The sequence below is a fragment of the Armigeres subalbatus genome, chromosome 1 (assembly GCF_024139115.2).
Source record: "Armigeres subalbatus isolate Guangzhou_Male chromosome 1, GZ_Asu_2, whole genome shotgun sequence".
In the NCBI taxonomy this organism is placed as follows: domain Eukaryota; kingdom Metazoa; phylum Arthropoda; class Insecta; order Diptera; family Culicidae; genus Armigeres; species Armigeres subalbatus.
Genome location: NC_085139.1, coordinates 259,017,334 through 259,033,579, shown reverse-complemented (window position 1 = coordinate 259,033,579; position 16,246 = coordinate 259,017,334). Strand labels below are relative to the sequence as shown.

The 16,246-nt window shown below is 40.5% G+C and overlaps 2 protein-coding genes across 2 annotated transcripts; one reads left to right on the top strand and one right to left on the bottom strand.

Moving 5' to 3' along the window:
- Positions 1-706: 706 nt before the first annotated feature.
- LOC134213176 (small ribosomal subunit protein eS10B) lies at positions 707-2,138 on the bottom strand. The gene is made up of 3 exons (XM_062691865.1): positions 1,990-2,138; positions 894-1,337; positions 707-818 (listed from the first exon to the last, which is right to left on the bottom strand). The coding sequence occupies exons 2-3, from the start codon at positions 1,335-1,337 to the stop codon at positions 783-785; spliced, it is 480 nt and encodes a 159-aa protein (XP_062547849.1). The 5' UTR covers positions 1,990-2,138; the 3' UTR covers positions 707-782.
- A 9,101-nt stretch (positions 2,139-11,239) lies between these two features.
- Positions 11,240-13,444, top strand: LOC134213168 (sin3 histone deacetylase corepressor complex component SDS3). The gene is made up of 3 exons (XM_062691853.1): positions 11,240-11,700; positions 11,776-11,857; positions 11,982-13,444. The coding sequence occupies exons 1-3, from the start codon at positions 11,457-11,459 to the stop codon at positions 13,129-13,131; spliced, it is 1,476 nt and encodes a 491-aa protein (XP_062547837.1). The 5' UTR covers positions 11,240-11,456; the 3' UTR covers positions 13,132-13,444.
- The last annotated feature ends 2,802 nt before the right edge of the window (positions 13,445-16,246 follow it).

The window sequence follows — 16,246 nt, the reverse complement described above, 5'->3', positions numbered from 1 at the left end:
CACGCTCAAACCAGATATGAAAAAGGACATCGTGAATAAGATCCTTAGTGACACTACGTATTATTCAAATTAGTACAATATGAAAATTAAACACGTATTCACTAAACCACACCATTCTGAAAATCTGTTTAATATTGATGATGTAACAAGGCAAAGTGAGCAAAGGCATAGAAAACCCTAATGCGTGCAGTGTTCTATATCCCTAAATATTATTCCTCACCAGCTGGAGCTCGAAGTCGAGTCAAGCGTCAGACGTGAGGCAAGGTCAGGATTCGTATTTGGGGTTGCAGCGGGTGCAGTTGAATGGAGTGGTAATGGCCTCTTCATGACAGATGAAGCATTCCACAAAGAGTTTATCTTAGTCCTTGTTCATGTTCAATGATTAGAAACTTTGTCTTGCTGTTTCTTTTTGTTCAACACACTTCTAACCTGCGTCCGTATCCTGTCGTTCGTACAAGAAAGTGGTAAGATTATATTAGATCAATATTGTAAGTATATCAATCTGTTTTTCCACTATTCATACAGCTATATGTGCACAAAGAATCAGAAGGAATAAATTTTGGCTGTTAATACCTTTTCAAATGTTGGTCTAGATGTAATGACCAGCCGGTAGCGCCTACTTACCTATTTTCAGATACCAATCCAGACGATTAAAAAGCAATTGCCATTTTTTTCCACTGAATTTCTTTCTAAAGCATCAATACGCTCTTTTGTAGCGAATGTTTGTCTCTTAGATCATACTTTTTATTATTAAATGTACACAGATGGAATCAATCCGTGCCTTACTGCGGCTTCGATCCACGTCCGAATGGACCACGCTGAAATAAAAACAAAAATAAAAAATCGTCAGTAAGTTTAGTAAAATATTACCAAAACAAAAAATCAAAACTTACGAATTCGAGATCTCCGGCTCCGGCACCGACATCCCCCTTCTTGTCTGGACCTCCGGACTGCTGGGTGCGGCGGTAGCTCTGTCGGTCTTCGCCTCCCTTGGGACCATCGCCGGAACGGGGTCCAGCGGTGGCACGGGCACGCTGAGGCTCCGAACGGGCAGCGCGCTTCAGCGTCGACGGCACAATCTCCGGGGGCAGATGCAGGTACGACCGCAGGTACTCAATGCCCTCGTTGGTCAGATACCAGTAGTAGTGGCGCCAGGCGAACTGCTCCTTGACGAAGTTCTTCGACTTCAGCGACTGCATCGTCTTGATGACGTGCAGGTTCGGGATGGTTTCCAGCTCCGGGTGCTTAGGAGCATAGAAGTCCTTCTGGGCTACGAGAACTCCCTCCTTGAAGAGGTACTCGTAGATGGCGACGCGATGGGCTTTTGGCATAAACATCTGAAGAGAAAGGAAAAATTTATTTAGATAATGTTTATTTCTGCAATAGCCTGTTGGTTTACAACTTTATATGAGGTCATTTAAATTTAAATGAAGATTGGTGTCAAACACAGACCAATACATTTCTCCAAGTCTTGAACTTTGTAAACAAAAAACTAAAACCATCGATTAGAAAAATAAAGTAATAATAAAATAAAATAAAATAAATGTTGAGATTATTTAACATTTTAAGTGTTTATTTCCAAAAACTTTAAACAACACTGTCCGCTAAACAATTTGGAATTATCAATGGGTAAAAAACAACGCCCAACCCTACTAAATTCGTGTGCTGTATATAGAATGAGTGTTGCTGAATTACGAATTAGTCAACTAAAGAATTTATTACGATTCTATTTGATGCGAAACAGGCGAACCAATTACATCCATAACTCATTTATAAATCTCCCTTTGCTTTGTAATATTGACATCTTTTTGTACGGAGGTAATGATCGGGTGGCACTGTAAAAATCTTCGGACACCATTTTCAACTTGAAAACCTTATAAACTTAAACTTAAAATCACAGATTAACATCGAGCGTTGAACCGAGCACCAGTTTACACCAATCTTCTTAATTTTAAGACATTTTCCAACGAAAAAATCACGAAAATTCACCTTGCACGAAATGTGTTACAACAATTCCATACGATTGCCGGAAAAAGAAAGAGCGAAGGCAGTCGAAGGTTGACAGATGGTGACAGTTTTGCTCGCGCGAGAGGCACTGACAGCCGCAACGCACGAACGAAACGCAAAGTTTGTTTCCGGTTCGAGGTAGGCGCATAGTGGGATTTGATGGCTGGGCAAAATTAATTTTAATTTACAACATTCTAGCAGTTTTTGAAAAAAAAAATCAAGACACAATTTTCAAAACGACTTATTTGCTTTTGTAAACAAAGATTCAAACGACGATTTGACGAATCTGATAGCTCTCCCACGCAAACCAACACCATCAACAGGTTCCAATAGCATCATATGGTGGCATCGGGAGAGACTCGGTGCAATGTGTACAAACTATACACGAGCATCGATGATTCTCCAAATGATGAACATCGATCGCTAGAACTAATTTAGTATTAGCCGAATAATAAATATGCGTATCGTTGCCTTCTTTTTTACCAGTCTCGGTAACAGTGACTTTCATTCACTGCCCAAGCCATCCCCAGAAAGGATGTACGGCAAAGACGGACGCTTCGATAATTTAATTATTCTCAAATGGCCCTTGCATACTTCAACACCTTTCAAACTATTTTCACACTTGTCGCTGCCTAGCGATAACATTCGGACTCCGTTTCTTTCCCATCTGATTTCGCACACACGCTGCTCCCTTCCTCTATATGAGCAGCATCGAGACCGATATGCCAATAAAATTAAATTTAAACTGATTACGGTCGTACAGCTTCTGTCTAATAATAATAAACACTATTAGAGCAGCGCAATAAAACGACTTTGCTCGTATGGAGGTTGATAACAGAATGAATTAAATTTATTATTTGTCGTTGTTGGCATAAATTAACGGCTTACTATGATTAAGATGATTAACATCACAACACTGCTCCTTAAGACGATTATTGGGAAACTCCCATAGCTTGTCGATTTCGATCCAGTTTGATTCGTTGTAGAGCTTTTGTCAGTCCATCTGCCACCTGTTTGTCAGTGCTAACATAGTTGATATTTATTGTCGGGCCGCCACCAAACCGGACCGCGCGATTGAGCACTCGCGCTGCGACGCGAGTCGCGACAATTTGAAATATTTCATTAGTAGTGCGCATCATGTACGCATGGATGTATTCCGTGTATAGTAGAAAATCGAAAATTTGTTTTCAATAAAATGAAATATCTGCAGTTATCAGACGTCGCAACTCATTTCTGATTAGTGCGCATGATAGTACATCCATGCGTGCATGATGCGCACTACTAATGAAATATTTCAAATTGTCGCGACTCGCGTCGCAGCGCGAGTGCTCAATCGCGCGGTCCGGTTTGGTGCCGGCCCGACAATACTATCATGCGCACTAATCAGAAATGAGTTGCGACGTCTGATAACTGCAGATATTTCATTTTATTGAAAACAAATTTTCGATTTTCTACTATACACGGAATACTATCTTTCGATTCAGAGCATCACGAATATAATGGTGCCGAATGTCGATGTGCTTTGTTCTTGGAGTGTACCCGCCATTTTTTGCAATACATATAGTGCTTTGATTATCGCAAAACAAATCTATTGACTGCTTTGGGCCGAACTGTGATAGGAGTCCTTGCCACCATGATGCTTCCTGTACCGCTGCAGACAACGCCAAATTATCTACTTCACAAGTAGATAATGCTACGGTTGACTGCCTTTTACAAGACCAAGATACCGCACCGCCTTGTAGCAGAAATATATATCCACTAGTTGATTTCCGGTCATCTGTGTCAGCGGCCCAGTCTGCGTCAGAAAAACCAATGATCTCTTGTTCTTCATTTTGAAGTTCCTCTCAGATAGCACATCAAGTGTTTCACTGCCTGCCAATGATTAGATCTAGGATTTGTATTGTATCTGCTCAAGTGGTTTACAGCAAACAAGATATCAGGTCGTGTGCACTGGGCAAGGTACATTAGGCACCCAACTGCCTCTTGATACGGCACCGTTGCCATTTTTTAGCTTCTTCCACATTCTTCGGTGACATTTCTTTGGTTAGCTTGATAGTAGAGGTGTGCGCCGCCGCGCCGCCGCCACCGCCGGCAGTTTTGGCACGCCGCCGCCGCCGACATTTTGCATCGGCGCGCCACCGATTAAAAATTGTCACGCCGCTTATCTATAATTTTCCACGCCGATACAAATTTGAAGATGTCCGCAGAATTTTGGAAGTGGAAGTGGAAATTCTGAACATTCAATGGATTTCCTGTATAATTTCCTGATCCATCACGTTGAAACACCAGAGATTTTTCCGTGAAGATACCAATGATTTCCATGTAAATCCCATACAATTTCTACTTGAATTTTTGAAAATCACTCCGTAAAAACTAAGAAAAACTTTGTGTGTAAATTGCGAAGGATTTCTCTTTGAAATCAAAAGAATTTACCATTGAAATTAATTTTTGAATGGAAAAGAGGTGTTCAGCAGAAAGCCATATGGAAGGAGATCACAAGGCTGAAAGTTGTTTCGCAGAATATGTCGTTTAACCGAAAAGACTATTTGGTAGAAGCCTATCCGAGCAAAGATTGAGAGCAAATCGATAACTTGTTTCAATGTTGTGAAATAATGGATTGTTATTACTCAACTTGATATCCTTTTGGTCGTTTTAACGGTTGAGTAACAAAACGTATAGCAGAAAAGTCTTACTGTGATATCAAATCGAAAGCTATTCCTGCTGTCATTGAGAGCACATAGAAAACTAATTTTGATATTGGTTTCCGATAACAAAACAAGTACACAGTTTGATGTCATATCATGCAAAATTAGATTAAAATATGTAATCAATCATGATTATTCATATTTGAAAACAAATTATGAATCAATTTTAAGTCAAAATCAAAATATGTTTTATATATGCACTCATTACATTTTCAGACTTTGCTAGGGTATCTAGCATAGAATGTCATTTGGTCGGATAGTTTCTTTGGCTGAAAGAAATGGTTAGATGAATAGCTTAATAGGCCGAAATAGTCATTTGGTCGAAAGGGCCATTTGACCGAAATGAACATTCGATCGAAAGTTCGGCTGAATCGGTCATTTTGGATATTTTCAACACATTAACAGGAGAATCTTTTGAATTTCGTCAGAAAATTCTTCAAGTTTTTTAAGAATATTCATTTGGAAATTATTTTCAGAGTTTTCACGGGAAGTTGTTTAAAATTTCTTTAGGAAAATATTCAGAATATGCACGGAAAGTTCTGTGGAGATTTTTTCGAAATTTACACTTCCTCAATCTAGATCATTTAAGATGGTTAGTTTTTTTTTATTCTTTATTAGATTGATTTTTTTCGCAGGGAGAAGTTCATCACTAGACGGCTAGATTGGCATAGTCAACTTTAAAACAGATTTTTTTTGCAATATCCGCGGGAGACTGTAGAATTTTCACGAGAAAAACTCCGGCATTTCCAATTCTTCAAAGTTTCTGCAGAAGATGGTTCAAAATGTAGATTTCAACGAAAAATTCTTTGGAAAATTGCTCGGAATTTTCAAGAAATGTTTTGGATTACTTCAAAACATTCTTTCTATTTTCGATAAGAAATTCTTGGGAAATTCCATTGACGGAAGGCGACAGACGGGTAATTTGGCACAGAAAGCCGTTTGTCCTAACAGGTCGTCTGGCCGAAAGCATCGTTGGCCGAAAATGCTGTTTGGCCGAAAAGGGTTTTGACAGAATGGGCCATTCAGCGGAAAATGTCATTTGACCATTGAACAAAATTTCGTAGCCTCTCTACTTTTAAGTCGATACTGGCTTTTAGGCCAAAAGTAATCTAGCCGAGTACCATTAGCAGAACTAAGCGTTTAACGGTAACTGTTATCTGGTCGAAACAGGTTTGACAGAAAATGTAGTTGAGTCGTAAGCGACGTACAGGAACATTTGGCCGGATTTTGACCGTAACAGTTTGTCCTAACAGGCTGAAAAAGTCGTTTGACTGAATACCCAACAAACAATTAGGGCTGAATAAGCTAGTTTTTTATTGTAGAAGACCATTTTTGGTTGAATAAGTGCTCTATCAGCTCACAATGTTTATTACAAAAATGCCGTTTGATTGTCATTTGGGTAAAAGAGCCATTTGGCCCAAAATGTCCTGTGTACAACCTTTTTTAAAAAGTGTCGTTTGACGAAATTGAATAAAAAACAAGTTCGGCCGAATAGGTCATTTGACAGAAAATGCCATTTGGCCGGAAGGGTATTTTGCAGAAAGGATATTTTCGTGTCAAATGGCCATTCCTACCAAACGGCATTTCGGTCTAATGATTTATTTGGTTAAATGATTTTTTCGGCCAAATTACCAGTTCGGCCGAATGTTCCTTTTGACTGTATGTCGCTTTCGACCAAACTACATTTTTTGTCAAACCATTTTCGACCTGATAATAGCTGCGGATAAACGTTAAGTTCAGCTTAATAGGATTTGATTAGATGACCTATTCGGCCAAACGACCTGTTAGGGTAAACGATTTTTTCGGCCAAATTATCAGTTCGGCCGCTTGACGCTTTCGGCCAACTGAAATTCCCAAGAATGTCTTATGGACAATACACTAGTCGTTCGATAACTGCAACATGTTTTCGTTTTAATTAGCGAATGCAGTTCTAAACGTTCTAAACGTCCAACTATTGTCACGTCCGACAACTTCAGATGCAATATAAGTACATTTGATTGTTCAGCGCAATGCAGCTATCATCGAATTTAAAATCGTTTCGAAGTTTAGCGGTCCGATAACTACAAAACTGATGTAACTATTAAATTGCAGTTAGAAAGCATTGCAGTTGAATAAGTTTCAGTTGTCAAACATCTATTGTACAAAGAATTTCCTAAAATTCCTTAAAAATTCCGAACAATTTTCCGTTTAAATGCAAAGATTTTTCATATTAAAATCTACATTTTGAACAATCATTCGCGGAAATTCTATTAAATTCCGGAGACTAATTATTTTAGTCTGAGCAAGCCAACGTTAAAACACCCATTCTATCAGTCGCACTTTCCTACAATTATGAAGTAAATTTCGAAGAATACTCAACAGAAACTCGACAAGAACTTTCCGTGTATATTCCGAGGATTTTCCTGTAGAAATTTAGAACAATTTCTCGTGAAAATTCTGACGAGTTTCTCATGACGAATTTTATTCAGAAAGCTTCTCTTGGTAATTCCATAGATTTGTCTAAACTTCATAGTAGTTCCCGAGGAAAATTACAATTAACTGCATATTATTCGGCAACTCGAAAACCTTTTTTTTGTTGAATATCTTGGCTGTGCATATGCACAGCACATGTTTCAAATTGGACAAATTGATATGGAATTTGCGAAAAAGAATCCACGTGTCTTGGAGGGACTGAAACTCTCAACCTCCTACTCTCTAGATAGGCGTGATAACCCCTACACAACAAGACCACTTAAAGGTCACATTTGCGGAAAAGCCATCAGAGTACAAACCTCCATCGCGGTTAGTTTTTTTTGCAAATTGAATATCTTTCGGATGCTTGATTTCTCCTAAATATTTTCCACAAAAATGTTTAGGAAAAGGACAAAAAAATTGAGGGACGTAATAAAAAAAACGCCACGCCGATGCACGCCGCCGCCGCCGCCGGCTAAAATGGCTATCGGCGTGACGCCGAAAACGCCGCCGCCGCCGACCAAAATTCTGACAAACGCCGCCGCCGATGAATATTGGACCGGCGCACACCTCTACTTGATAGTAGCACAGAGAAACAGACGTCTCACTTAGAACAAATTGCAATCAAAATCATCGCCACGAAAACATTGTCGCCCAATGCTAAAATCCCGGTGAGTGGCCAAGCGGCAACCAGATGGCGGTAGTGTGCAAACGTCAAACACAAGCAAAATCGATGAAAGCGCCATCGGTGGCCGATTGACCACCTACAAAAAGTTAAATAAACCGTTAAAAAGGTGTACGATGGAACATATGTTGAGTGAGACGTCTGTTTCTCTGTGATAGTAGTGTTCATTGGTGTTGTAGCGGCTTTTGAATCTTGCATGTTGAAACGGACTAAAATCGATTCAATATAGACTTCTTGATCTAGTGTTATACCATCTTCGGTTTGCGTAATCCGGATCCCCAAGCAACTTTTCGCTGGTCCAAGATCCTTCATGCGGAACATACTGCTCAGCTTTACCTTCACTTCATTTTTTATGTCTTCGTCGTTGGAAAACAACATCAGATCATCTACATAAATTGCAACAAACAGAATCTTGCCGTTGCAGATCTTGTAATATAAGCATGGATCGTAATTTGATGCCTTCAAGCCTAACTTCTTGAGTGCTGCATCTAGTTTTGCATTCCATACGCGGCTTGACTGCTTTAACCCATATAAAGCTTTCTTCAATCGGCATACTAACGGTCGCTTTCCAGGTTACTCAAAACACGGAGGCTGCTCCATATATATTTCTTCTTCCAGATCACCTTGCAGAAAAGCGGTGACAGCATCCATTTGATCGACCACAAGATTATGCTTAGCAGCGTGCGCGAATAAATACCGAAGCGAACTGTGACGAACCACTGGCGAGTAGGTTTCATCGTAGTCCACCCCCTTTCGCTGAGAGTAGCCTTTGATAACGAGTCTTGCCTTATAGCGATCGATGTTCCCGGCAGCATCAAGTATTGTTTTGAAAACCCATTTACATTTTATAGCCTTCCTTCCTTCAGGGAGAATCGTCAGTGATCATGTAATGTTATCCAGTAACGCCTGGTATTCCTCTTGCATTGCTTTCTTCCAGCGTTCGGAATCGTTCCGTGACAGTACATCTTGATGAGTGTACACACTTAATCACGGCTTTCCTGTTCGGTAATTTTTTTTACGGTCTTCGAACCGTAAAACGTAAAAAATACCGAAAACTCAGTAATTTGACAAAATATTACCGATGGTCAGATATATGTTTCATGAATTACTGAATTCAGTAATGATTAATACCGACTTTACTTTAATACATGATTGTTTACTAGTGTTTACTGAATAGATTGAAGAGTCAGTAAATACGAATACCAAAATTCCGGTAGTTTTTCATTTCTACCGACTAGCCCTTCAAAACTAAACGTCAACTGAGCTCGTTGTTTGAAAAGTCAAGAAAATTCAATTGCCCGCATTTTTCATTTCAATGTTCTAGAAGCAAACACTTCAGGTGGTGTTTTTTTTCGCAAAGGATTCTGGAAAAACAATTTGTGAATCTCGGACTCGGAACAATTATTTAGCATCGTCAAAATTACGGGTGCACTGGTGAATATCTAAAAGAACAAAATAGAAACGATTAAGTTCTCTCACATACCGGCTGCTGCTGTTTTCATTCGCCGTAATTATATTTTGGAAATAAACTGGCTCCAGCGGCAATCCATGCCCAAGCAGTAATAGGGATGGAAGCTGTTCGTACTTGCCGGTTTAATCATTGTCGAGTATAAGTATATCACCCAAGTACAAATAGGTATTGAGAAAATTTCCCAATTACTGCCGGTTGCAAATCTTTAGTCACGGTATTTGGACATAACAGAGGGCATCTAATTATATCCAGTAGGAAGAATCCGTTTTTATTGCATGAACTTATTATATAACTTATCTGTGATATAACTATTGTAGAAGTTAGGCAACAATAAATATTTCCTCCCATTTTTTCTCTATTTCCACCTCTGATTGTTAATTAAATGATTTGTTTATTTAAAACAAAAAAACAAAAAACTGAAAAATTTGGTGAACCACAGTAAACAAAAAAATTACCGAGAAACTCAGCAAAACAAAACTAACTTTACCAGTATTTTTTTGACATTTCATGAGCTCGAATATTTACCGAATTTTCGGTATCACTTAAAATTACCGAGTTAAGTCCGCTGTTCAAAAACCCAGTAAATTTTTACCGAATTCGGTAATCGAATCTAACTGTGTACTGAATTCATAATACTTCTTCAATTATCAACCGGTCGGATCTACATTACTAGTCGAAAGTAACATGGGGTTTGATTTTAGGTCGCATCGATTAGGTCGAATGTTCGCACAAACTTGCAAAAAGATTTAAAATAGTACTTACCCAAAAAACTAAGTTTTTAACAGAAAAAACTAACGATTATGAACTACAATTTAAAATATTAATTTTTTATAAAATTTTATGTGGTACAGTAGCCGTTCGATAACTGCAAAATGTTTACTTTTCAGTTAACGAATGACGTTCGATAACTGCAACGCATTCTAGACGTCAAACGGTTGTCAATCGACGTCAGATGCAATAAAAGTGCATCTAAATGTGCAGCGCAATGCAGCTGTCATTGAGTTTGACATCAGTTTGAAGTTTAGCGGTCCGATAACTGCAAAACTGTTGCAACTATCGAATTGCAGTTAAAAAGCATTGCAGTTAAATGACTTGCAGTTATCGAACGTCTACTGTATTTGAATGCTTTCGATGCTTTTGTGAAAATTAGCAATTGATTTTATTTCAGGAAACTTTGAACATCGATTTCTCTGATTTATGTAAATTGCACATAGGACCTATTCAAAAAGTACTCTAGATTTATTTGTGAATTGTTTTAGATTTTTGCCTTTAAAAATGTGTGGATTTTTATTAGTTCAGTTTTTACACAAACGACCTTCTCAAAGCAATCTAGAATTCATTGCACCTTAAAATCCATTCTTGACATCCTCGCACCTTAAACTGCTCGACTAAGATTGCGTTTCTTCAAATACGTTTTCGCAAACAGAGCTGTGCCTATCACCGTTAGGAAATAGCAGACAGATTCATTAGAAGAGCGTATTAAAAAAAAATTGTTCATATTTCAATCACCTCAACAGTGATTGTGTGGGGTGGTTATATACTATTAACAAAGTTTCTAAAATACACATTTTACTTAGTAAATCAATAAGTTAAAAGTATACAAATTTTGCGTGAAATCGAAAAATATTCAAGAATATTTTTCGCCTTTATAATTGTACAATCGTTATCCGTTGTGGGGTATTCATTCACGATTCATCCTCTCGTTATATTTTCAAAACGCATATCGATCTGTCATTTGCGCAACCCTCATCTGCGTTGTTGCATCCTCTCCTTTTCACTCACACACGAAACCCCCTTCACAAAATTCACGCTTACAGCACCTGTCTCTGTTGTTGTCACTGAAAACTGTAAACAAAATCAGCAACCCGCTTCGCGAAGCGGCTTCATCATGTTCGATAGAGTGAGAGAAGAGAAAATATCGCTCGCGTCTGTCATGATTCTCTGATGGACAAGCGTCACAAAAACAAGGCAGAAGAAAGCAAAATTCGAGGTCGGATTATTCCGAATTGAAAAATTCCGTGTTCCGGGTTCCCGTACGTGCTGGATTTGACCGCGAGTGAGTTCGGGTTGTGTGTTTACGCATTTTTCTGATAGTATTTGGTGAGTGTTTTGGGTGTTGTTGGCAGTGTCGGGCAAAATGTCTACGTCGTCCTCGTCCCATCATCCGTTTGGTCATCTGAACCACAATAACAACAACAGTCTCGGTGGAGGCGCTTCTGCCAACCATAGCGGCGTTCAACCGCTTCATAACAACCTACAGCCTCCTCAGCTCCAGCATCCGGCGGACTTTGAAGAGTTCGACGATGTGGACAATGAGCAAACGCAGCAGCAGCAGGAACATCTGTTCGACGACGATGACAATATGGACGATAGCGATCAAGGTAGGTTCGGTTCGTTTTTACGCGGGGTGGAATTGTGATGCAATTCGTTGTAATAATGAGGAATTTGTTTTTCAGACACGGAGGAAGCGAGTGAGACGGAGTTGGGCTCGAGCGGTAACCATCGGAACATGGACGAACCAGTCGAGATCAAGGAACAGTAAGTAGTCTTATCAAGTTTCTGTGCTCGTAGCGAATCATTTTATTTTCTTGTTACTTAAATCGTTACCATCGCTTTAATTCGTTCGGAAGTAGGGTTTAAAGGTTTATTTGTTTCCTTTCAGAATGTATCAAGACAAGCTGGCATCGTTGAAGAAGCAACTGGATGAGCTGCGCGCCGGAACACATCCGGAGTACGTTCGACGGGTGAAAAAACTGGAGCATCAATATAACGAACGGATTCGTTTGAACGAGATCTACCGGGAGTATTTGATCAGTTGCGTTGAGCGTGACTACATCCTAGAGAAGAATGCCGCGGTGAAGGAGTACGAGGAGAAGAAAAATGATTTGCAGGAGAATCTGGTGACGGACTTCGAGGACCGCCGTAAGATGATTGAGAGCGAACGCGCCACAATGGAGCTAACTGGAGATTCGATCGACGTCAAACCGACAGTAACGCGAAAGCTCCGTCGTCGACCAAACGAGCCACTTCCCGTTCCGGAGAAACGTCGTAAGCCAACGACAGGCCAGTTGGTTCTGCTGCTGGACGAGAAGGAAGTCGAGAATGACCTTAAACTGATCAGCCGCGGCAAAGCGGTGCATGCCATTCGGAATCATACTAACAGCACATCCACTGCCGGTAACGGAAGCTCCAGTCAGATCGTTAATAACGTCCCACTGAACAATCTGTCCAGCCCGATCAACAGTTATCAATTGAACAGTAGCAACAGCACTCCGGTAAATACTGGCGTCGCTTCCAGCTCCAATGACATTAGTATTGCCGCACTTCCCTCCTCAAACCTGAACCCCATCAACCCGAACCACACCCCGTCGGGACCGAACGCATCAATAGGAAGCGCCAGTCACAGTCAGAACCTCAACCAAAACAATCACCAATCTCAACTGCAACCAGCACAGCTGCAGCAGCAACCGCCTGTTCCACAACCTGGCGGTCAGCAGTCATCAAATTCGAACCTATCACAAAACCAACAGCAGCCACCGCAGCAACAGCAGCAGCAGGTTCAACCCCCGCAACAACCACCACTGGTGGAAACCAAAATCGAGGACGGAAAGCTGCTCTACGAGCGGCGCTGGTTCCACCGGGGCCAGCCGGTCTACGTCGAGGGCAAGGACATTCCGCGCTTCTCGGCTAACATCTCCGCCATTGGCAGCGAGGCCATCTGGGTCAAGAAAACGTCCGACGGCCAGAAGGTGCGCATCTTCACCAACCAGCTCAGCCGCGGCAAGGTTTCCATCAAGCGGCGCGCCAACTGAAGGCCGGATCTCCACTCAACAAGCGTATAATGACTCTAGTTTTTCACTTTTCTAATTTTCCTTTCATCGCCCTGGTAATTTGAGTGACTGTAAGCACACATCTTTTTCCTTCGGAAACCGATATGCAAAACTAAGTTAAGAAGAGCACTTTGAGATAATTGCAAATATGGAAAGTATTCTATCTCACATGAAGATTACTGAAATAGGCGCCCAACGAGGTGGGCTTTGAAGAATGCAACTGTGTCGTGTCTATGGTTTAGAATTAGTATCTCCTACATATATCGCTATATTTTAAAACTGTACCTAAAACAAATATTTTGTTGAACGATAAATATTGTGAAATTTCCTGATTCCTAAAAGTTTTACCAAATTTTTGCTTCATTATTGTTTAAAATGAGTTTCTGCACCGTCCCTTCAAATATTTGCGGAAGCATTGCAGCATGACAATAGCAATCGAATGCAGCTATGTAGGTGGAAATGCAATCCACAACGATAACGAAATGTGAGTTCTGCGATATACCTACTGGTAAAAAGTTCTGAAATCGAAACGTACCTTCGACACCATTCCAGTTCGAGACAGCAGCACGCTCGGTAAAGTTCCAGCACCATCGGCCCTTACTCTTCCCCCAGATATTCAGCAATCTTGCGGCACGGATTCGAAGCTGCAAATCCCGTTTCGACCAGATCTACACTCTGGGCCTTTTCGTCGTTGAAAAGTGCTTCTAGGTTGGGTCTGGTGAACTGGAACGCTTGCTCGCTCAAGTGCAAAATTGTCGAGCTCAGCGATTTCCTTCAAGAGTAGGAGATTGAAGCGGCTTTCATCACCAAAACCCACCTGAAGCCCGAGTTAAGTGCAACAATTCCGGGTTTAGGCTGGTGAGATTCGATCGAATAAGCTCCAGAGGGGGAGGAGTCGCAATCGCCTTGCGGAGCAATATCGCCTGCTGCCGAACTTCAAGCTCAAAATCATTGAAGCCGTTGGAGTGGAAGTCACCACCTCCGTCGGAGTCGTCTCGTTCATCGTCACCAAACTACGAAGGGATATAGTCAAGTTCACTCGGCGGCAGGGGCAGTTCATCATCGCCGGAGACCTGAACGCAAAGCACCAATCGTGGGGAAACACTGTCTCAAACCGGAACGGAGTCGTCTGGTGCAACGACGAGCTAGAGGGCCACTACACCATCCTGAGCCCTGACAGCCCTACCCAGTTGACACGGTCCGGGGCCCATGCAACGCTCGACATCTTCATCACGATTATGAACGATCACGTCTCCCAGCCGGTCGTCTTCCAGGAGCTCATCTCGGACCACTATCTGGTGGTGGCAGAAGTTGGAACTTCGGTGAATCGGCACAAGCTAACCCGGCGTAACTATCACCAAGTCGACTGAGATCAGTTTCAACGGTGCGTGGACGAGAACATCGACTACCAGCGGTATCCGGTGTCATCCGAAGACGTCGACGAGCAGCTGCACGCCATCCAGGAGGTGCTTCCCCTAGCCCGCGAGCAGCATGTACCAAAGGCCCGGCAGGTAAGCAACACCCTAACCATTGATATATTGTAGGGTGCTGTCAATACAATACACCGCGCGGTTGTTGTAATGTTTCCAAAAGCGCATTTGCACAAGATTCCACACGGCGTTTCCCATCCGAAAGGAACAACCGCGCCCTAGGTGATCGAGTAAAGGGACATCAAAAAGTGCGATAAGTCGTTTCCTCTGGGAAGCGCCGCGTGTACATTTGGGCAAATGCGTTGATATTCACCAAAGATTTGATCCGTCTGCGGATGTCACTCGCAATCAGTACCAACTTACTGGACTGCCTGCGCTTAAGACCCGGACCTCAGAAATAGTGATTTTTCCAATAAGATCCGCGCTTTCACAGACTATGCTAAGCCGTTCTGGACCAAAATTTTAAAATCTAAGCCTCGGCCCATTGCACCTTTGATCCCATTAGACAACAATGGCTCTAAGAATCGCTTGATAACTCCTGCAGAGAAGGTTTCCGAAATAGTTCGTCACTTTGTCAGCTTGGACAGAACATGTCAGTCCACTACCCGTAATGCTGGGTAGATACCTCTTCGTGGTGTGTTACGGGGTAAGTTCTACTATGGTCACATTGCCAGCTACAGGCACATCCTGACCCAACGAATACCTTCCCAATATCCAACTCCGTGGTACTTATTCCTTCTCTCCCTAGTAACGGTACAGATAAGTGTGGCCAGGAATAGTAATTCTAATGCTTTTGTCATTTTTGTCATAGATTAAAATTAAGGACTACACCCACCTTGATTTCTGATAGCAATCTGGACAGAGATTTCAAAGGAAACATGAGTATCACTAGTTTCCAGTCCACGAAATATATCGTAGCAATGCCATACTTTCGTGTTTTTATATATTCGTAATATATTTATTTTCCATATTTCATAAAACTTATTTTTCATATTTCATTATATCTATTTTTCATATTTTTACATTTTATTTTTTTAAATTTCCATATTTTTATAATTTCATATTTTTACATTTTAATATTTTGTTTAATTACGTATTTTTATCTGTCCTAAGTTTACACTTTCATGTTTTATTATGTTTGTGTCCTAAAATTTTCATATTATTATGTTTTTATATCATAATATTTTCATATTTCTTTCAATGTAACATTACACTTTCATATTTGAAACTTTATGTTTAATATTTTTAAACTATTATATTTCATATTTTTGTATTTTCATATTTATATAATTCCATCTTATTACACTTTCATATTATAATATTTTTATATTATCATATTTTCCATATTCATATAGGGTAACGGTACCAATAGTGGAGGTATAAGTAGATCCACAAAATAAAATATTTTTTTAAAATTGATAATTATTGGAAATTAAATTTAATATCCTATTTAATAGAAAAACTAATAAATTTGCTAACAAAAACGAGATAGATGCCGTTTAACATCAACAATTACCAAATATTGCTTGTACCACTATGGGTACACTGTTCCTTTAGTGGCTGTAAAAATTAATTTTGGTTCCCATAGTGGTGCTATCCATAGGTTTCTTATGAGACTCGCCACTATTGGTTACAGTTGCACTATAGGTGCAAGGGAGTCAATTTTG